The sequence below is a fragment of the Adiantum capillus-veneris genome, chromosome 4, assembly GCF_014529385.1.
Source record: "Adiantum capillus-veneris isolate H3 chromosome 4, ASM1452938v2, whole genome shotgun sequence".
Taxonomy (NCBI): Eukaryota; Viridiplantae; Streptophyta; class Polypodiopsida; order Polypodiales; family Pteridaceae; genus Adiantum; species Adiantum capillus-veneris.
Window position 1 is genome coordinate 118286975 of NC_140934.1, and position 7089 is coordinate 118294063.

The 7089-nt window shown below is 50.6% G+C and overlaps 1 protein-coding gene across 1 annotated transcript; it reads left to right on the plus strand.

Annotated features, from left to right (window-relative positions):
- The first annotated feature begins 1364 nt into the window (after positions 1-1364).
- On the plus strand, positions 1365-3139 carry LOC147459883 (uncharacterized). The gene has a single exon (XM_086511065.1). The coding sequence runs from the start codon at positions 1565-1567 to the stop codon at positions 2792-2794; it is 1230 nt and encodes a 409-aa protein (XP_086367191.1). The 5' UTR covers positions 1365-1564; the 3' UTR covers positions 2795-3139.
- The last annotated feature ends 3950 nt before the right edge of the window (positions 3140-7089 follow it).

Genomic DNA, 7089 nt, shown 5'->3' on the forward strand with positions numbered 1-7089 from the left:
GAATTTCATTGGATTGTTTTTTGAGAGGTTTTAAATGTCATCCCCTCCATTTTTGGATGTCACTATTGATAATTAGCTAAAGTTACTTTATCATAGCTTTGGAGGATGTTTTTATTTAATAATAAAGCATCCAACAATATATTTGGCACTACCTTATTGATGCATTGAGATTGTCTTTTGAGAGGTTTTAAATGTCATCTCCTCCATTTTTGGATGTTTGATATTTAGCTAGAGTTGCCTTATCATAGCTTTGGAGGATGATTTTATTTAATAGTGAAGCATCCAACAATATATTTGGCACTACCTTATCGATGCATAGAGAATATTTGCACATTCTGTCACCTTGGGGGAAAGGTGAGAGTTTCATCAACCTAGCAATGATGCGTGCCAAGGTGGTTGCAGCAATGATCACAACTGCATGAACTATAAGCTCAATTCTACATAAAGAGATTTAGGGAGCTCACAATATGTGAAACCTCTTTTTTTGGCACTCGCATCACCTAATTTTATGGGATTGCATCCACACCCACATTCGCGTGTCGCAAGGGTTGAAGTGGAGTGGGTGTACTTAAAGTCCCTATCTTTATACCGCTAAGGGAGTTGGTCCATATGTGAAATCTTATGCATGATCTCTTGTTGATGGGGAGACTCTAAGTCTACAAAGTGATTGTGTGTCATGTTTAGAGTTTTCAACAATCATAGAAGAAAGCATTTCAAGTTGGTATGGGGAATAACTTTTTTTCGAGCAATGAAGCACACATGTGCACGCACACACTTTTGTGCACATCGGCTTAAACTGGGCTGGATTTGTCCGTAGCTACAAAGCATGGAATGGGGGGGAGAGAGAGAGAGTCACATCGATAGCCTTGCAATATGGTGACATGCTTTTCTATATTCTTTAACCAGAGCACTTGGAAATCTGAATGATGGGGTAGATACCAAATGCCGGTAGAGAACAAATTAAGGTTTTGTGTGTGTGTGTGTGTGTGTGTGTGTGTGTGAGAGAGAGAGAGAGAGAGAGAGAGGGAGAGAGAGAGAGAGTGAGAGAGATTATAAACTCTCGATTCTCAACTTTAGCAGCCTTTTAACTTGGAAAATGAGGCCTGGTCTTGACTCAAGGGAATCGTTACATGAGACTGGGCGCCAACAAGCTATATTGTCAACCGTGGATTCCTTCATGAGAGAATGAGGGAGCCTGCACTCTGCCATCATCCATGGATAATCTGATGATGTAGATAGTGCGCACTACTAGCAGTGCGCAATGCCAAAAAGAAATGCATGGTGACATGGTGTCATTGGTAGTGGGAGCCTGTCAGCAGCCCTTTTGCAGGATGCTCTCTCTCTCTCTCTCTCTCTCTCTCTCTCTCGTGAGAGTGGTGCAGACTCGGAGAGCAGAGATATTGAGTTCGTGCACCCAAGCGCTCATGATTTAGAGTAGTGTGCAAGCCTGCAAGGGTCACGGGTAGTGGCCGAAAGCAGATGATGATGAGAAGAATGCAAGAGTAGAGTTTATAAGAGAGAGAGAGAGAGAGAAGGGGGAGAGAGAGAGAGAGAGAGAGAGAGAATGCCTGCACGACAGTGGACTGATGTCTGCGTCTGGGCGGTGCTGATATCCACGCAGCTTCTGCAGTACTGTGTTGTGACTGCCGACGCTCAATATAGCTTGGCCGCTGGAGATGTCGCCGCTCTCAAAGCCGTGCACAGCTGCCTATACGACATCGACCCTTCCTCAGACACCGCCTTCTTCTCCACCTGGAATTTCCACTCCGACCCCTGCAGCTTCGAGGGCGTGCTCTGCGACTTCGTGTCCGGACAAGCGCGCGTGGCGGCTCTCAATCTTGGCATCGCAAGCGGCAGCTCTGTTGGTCTGCGCGGCCGCCTGCATTCAGACCTTGGCTCCCTGACAGCCCTGGTGCAGCTAAGTCTGGCGCCCGGCAAGGTCGGTGGCTCCATTCCCACCACCCTGTCTCGCCTCACCTGCCTCCAACATCTGGGTCTCAGCCATAACTTGCTCACAGGCATCGTCCCCGCCGGCCTCGCAGCCTTGCCCCGCCTCACCACCCTCGACTTATCCTTCAACAGGCTGTCCGGATGTATTCCCTCTGAGCTGGCCACGCTTCCCAGCCTGGTCACGCTCCGCCTGGCCCACAACCGCCTCGTGGGAACCCTCCCTGCCTCCTTTACTGGATGTCCAATTCTGGACCACTTGGACGCCAGCCGCAACTCCCTAACCGGGCCCCTCCCGCTGCTTCCGTCGTCGCTTACCCACCTCGGCCTGGCGCGCAACCAGCTAAGCGGCGGTTTAGACGGGCTCAAATCGCTGGAGCGCCTCTCATATCTGGATCTCAGCCGAAACCAGCTGTCCGGGGCGTTTCCGGCTGCGCTTCTTGGGGCACCACTCACCTCGCTGTCGCTTCACCACAACTCTCTCTCCGGACCGCTGGCTCCGGCGGAGCTAGTGCTCATTCCCACGGTGGACCTCAGCTTCAACCAGCTGTCGGGGCCGCTCTCCCCCTTCTTTGCCTTCACCCGCAACCTCTACCTCAACAACAACCGCTTCACGGGTAGTGTGCCTCAAGAGTTCATCGACCAGCTTATTTCCTCTTCAATGCACACTCTTTTCCTGCAGCACAACTTCTTCACGAACTTTCCCGTTCTCCCGAGTGGCTCTTCTCTTCCACTCAGCGCCTCCGTGTGTGTACAATACAATTGCATGCAGCTGATCCCTCCCCTTGACTCTCCTTGCCCTCACATGCGTCCTTCTAGGCCCTCCATAGAGTGCAAATCCACCTAACAAGGCACTATTTTTAGACACACACACACCTCTCTTTCCATATAAGTATACATTCTTTAAGCATACTAAGGAATTCGGCATCATGGCAATGCAATATGTAATAGAATTTAATAAAGCTCCAATGCTCCTAGCTCTGTGCCAATGACAAGTTAGGGCCAGAGAGGGGGGAGGCCGCCTTCTAATTTCAGAGAAGAAGAAAAGCAAGGCAACAATTTCGAATGGAAATTTTGCACCCCCTAGCACTATGGAAAAGATAGGGAAAGCTGTATTTTGGGGAGGGTTTTCCTCTCCTCGTTTGTAGGATGCAATCTTATAATCAAAAATTGGCACACGGCATTCATTCAACTTTCATAAATCTCCATTAGAAAAGGAGAGAGGACGTGGGACTTAGGATCTTACTTTCCCCCCACTAAAAAGGGCTCTAGTGCATATGATTCAAGAGCAAACATTGCAAGCCCTCTTCAAGTGAAGAGAGCGCTTTTTGGTTACCCGTGGCAAGCGTGAACGCATGGTAAAGTGATACCAAAAGCTTTGTCTTAGACATCATTAAAGTTTGCTAGATCATACCAACTTGGTAATGGAGAGCTTGTAACATGTAATTTAATTTGTTTTTTATATTTAAATTTTGATTTTAACTGCATGATCATCTAACATAGTGGTGGGCTAAACCGTAGCACACTCTCTCTCTCTCTCTCTCTCTCTCTCTCTCTCTCTCTCTCTCTGTGTGTGTGTGTGTGTGTGTGGGGCTCCAACCTCCCTCCTTTGTATTTATGTGGTTGTCTGTGATGAGAACGTGACAACAAATGAAGTAGGCCTCTCTCTCTCTCTCTCTCACACACACACACACACACACACACAAAATTGTGTAGCAGTACAATCATTCACGATCTTCATTTCTCTAGCTTCCTAATGCGATGATCAAGCTCTCCAATCACTTTCCATTTCTGGTTATGGAGGAGTACATGTGGTTGCTATTGACCAAAGTGTAGAAATGTCAATGCATGGAGGATAAGGTGTAGGGAATGGTCGTGCATTGACCATTCCCGTTAATCATGGGCGATGGCGGAGGCCAAGAGCCCTCATTACGGGAATGGTCTGTGCACGACCATTCCCGGTCGTCAATGGTCGTGGGAGAGGGGGGCCAACCGACCACCTGCAGACAGTTGACAGTCACAGAGCGAAGCGGATTCTATGTGCTGATGTGGCAGATGCAGAGCGATTATAGCTTGGCAAATTACGAGGACTGAGGTGTCGAGAGCTAGTGCGATTCTGATTGCTGATGTGGGATGCGCCTATTCGTCTACAGGCTTGCATCGGCTCTGATATTCCAGGTGTTGAGCTGGCTACCATCCATAGCTCGTCGATGAAATTCTGCAAAATAATGGTCACTGTATAGACGACGCAGATGCTCTGCCCCCCTCCCCACAACCTTGACGGATGTGTGAAATACAAAGTGACAAAGAAATGGCATGCATGATCAAAGAGTATGGAGCAAAGAGGAAGACTGAATATTGACAACAAGGGCGAGAAAGCAAGCAGAAATAATTGGTTTTCACATTTAGTGATGAACGATGGGAGAGGGTGGCATGCAATTTAGCTTGTCCCCCCATCATCAGACTCTCCAAGGAGTGAGGGTTCGAGAAGAGAGAGACCTCAATCACTCAGACAACACCAGCTTGCTGCAGAAGATCTCCACGAGGGGTTGAGAGCGAGAGAGAGAACGAGAGACAGATATCTCTGCGTCGGGAGGGAGTGACCTTGAGAGGGAGAGAGAGAGAAGAAGAGAGATTTTACCACCACATAGAGATGTCTTTCTCTTCTCCTGCTCCACCTCTCTCTCCAACTCGTGCCACTTGTCAACCTCTTTCTTTTGCTTCTAAAACCCAATTGAAGGATCTTGGGTGATTCCCCTTTAATCAAACATGTTGGCCACCCTACTCACTAGTGGACTTCAAACACATAGATTTAACAAACTCATGAAGTAGTGTTTGACCACTACTTCATCCGTTCCAATTGTCTAAGTTGCAGCTTGCGCACATGGAGAGATATACTCTGGCTCTCAATCCAGGATGGCCGCACGAGCAAGAGGGGCAAGGGCAGCATCGCAGTACAGAGAGTTGAAGCTCTCTCTCTCTCTCTCTCTCTCTCTCTCTCTCTCCCCGTGTTCATCTATTGATTTGAGCTGCAAATGATCTCGCTCTCTCATGCGCGACAGAGTTTCTCTTCCTCGTAGCTGAGCCAAGGTAGGTGGAGACAATCAGCTGCTATTTTTGTCAGTTCCATGATAGGGTCGGGCAAAGATGCACCCAAAACAAGGCAACAGGCCAAGGGGAATCTCTCTCTCTCTCTCTCTCTCTCTCTTTCTTTAGGCGTTTGTCTCGTCGACAGCGATGTGTTGCCCTCTGCCTGTCTTGTCATGTGCTTGGTGAGCTGACCTACATCCGCGCATGATTGCATACTACGAGAGGGAGCACGCAAGCACAGGTGATCGAGGGGCAGCCACCTCTGTTGAGCGGCCACCTTTGCCCATGTGTTTTGTGGCCTTCGCCACATCCGTACTCCCTCCATCGGCATTCGATGATGTACCTGCACCTCTTGCGCTCCCTACGTCCTACATCTCTCCTCGCGGCAGCCCTTGCCTTCAGTGTTCCACATCTGTCGGGCGTCAGGGGAGGGATTGGTACACATCGGTATGGGCGTGGTGCGGCAGAGGAGCATGGAGATGTAGACGGAGACGAGTCCGGGACCGGGCTGGTTGGAGGGAAAGTGTGTGCAGAGTAGATCGAGGAGATGGAGGGACAACAGAGACCATCTCTCTCTCTCTCTCTCTCTCTCTCTCTCTCTCTCTCTCTTTGTCTCTGTGAATAGATCTTCGAGGCCTCTTGGGCTCAACGTACATCATAAGGCGCAGAGTAGAATGGATGGAGGGACAATAGAGTAGAGCAGTCCAGGATGGGCAGACCTGCATGATCTCTCTCTCAAGCTTTTCCTTTTGGAAAGGTTGGGATGGGGAGGGTATCTTATTAGATTCCATCTAATAAGTGGGGTAGAGCCAGTAGTAGGGTGAAAATGTGTGTGTCTAATTTTGCAAGCACGTCGAATTAGTGGAAATCTGGCAAGATTCTCTCAAGCCTTTGAGGAGAAAAGGGGAGGGGATGACACGTTGCCCTATGATTTAGGGAGAGCTTAAGCAGAAAAATGGAAGAGGGAGGAGGCGTTGGGCGCGTGGAGGACAAGAGGGAGGTAGACTCTTGTTGCTTTGCATCTCTGCAGATGGTCTCTCTCTCTCTCTCTCTCTCTCTCTCTCTCTCTCTCTCGGACACGAGTGCATGCATGCCGACATTAGGGTCGGCTCTATATCTGATATGACGCCCCAGAATCTGGGCACGTCGGGGAGGGGACGTTTTGGGCCCGGCTCGAACGGGACCGGCTCGGGTCGGGGTGTTTCTTCAAGGGGTCCTGGCGCGGACGGCACCGGCTCAGGAGGGCCCGGCTCGGACGGGACCGGCTCGGGTCGAGGTGTTGCTTCAAGGGGTCCTGGCGCGGACGGCACCGGCTCAAGAGGGCCCGGCTCGGACGGGACCGGCTCGGGTCAAGTTGCCTTCACGGGGGCCCGGCTCGGACGGGACCGGCTCGGGCGTGGTTGCGTTCCATGGGTCGACGGCCGTTTGCGTTTCGCGGGTCTTCGCGGGTCTTGCGTTCCGGGTCCCTAGCCCCACGTAGCCTCAGGCTCCGCCGCACTGACGGAGGGTCATAGCGTGCCCCGAGGAACCTTGCGTGGAGTCCCCACGGTGCGCGAGTGCGTGGAGTGAGGCTACCGTGTCTAGGTGGGGGGTCCCCTCCCGTGGCCGTTCTCGGGAGGCTCATACGCCTTATATACACCCCTGGTTGAAGAGAGTTCGACGACCGCGTCGAACGTGGGAAAAGAGTGCTCGGCTATGCATGAGGCCGTGGGAACAAAGGGGTGCATATAAGTGCAAAGTGATCAAAACTGTTCCCAAATGCAAGTAAGTAGGCATGCTTTGTTTTTGTACTTTTGGAAATGAGTGTGTGTGTATTTTTGGGGTTTTGGCAGAAGGCTGAAAAAAGTATGCTTTGAACACCCAAGTAGAATTCCCCGTACTTGAGCGTTCCCCGAATAGGTAACCCAGTGTGCGCGGAGCCACCTGCTGCGTTGGCCCCCGCGGAGGCTTCTTGAAAGCCGAATCTGAAGTAACGTTCCGTCGCAATGCAGCACTTGCGAGTTGGTCCCTATTTGGACGTCATTTGGAGGGCAAGCTCGGGGCCCTGTGGTC

Excerpts from the sequence above, each read along its gene's own strand:
- LOC147459883 (XM_086511065.1), top strand. The coding sequence starts at position 1,565 with ATGCCTGCACGACAGTGGACTGATGTCTGCGTCTGGGCGGTGCTGATA.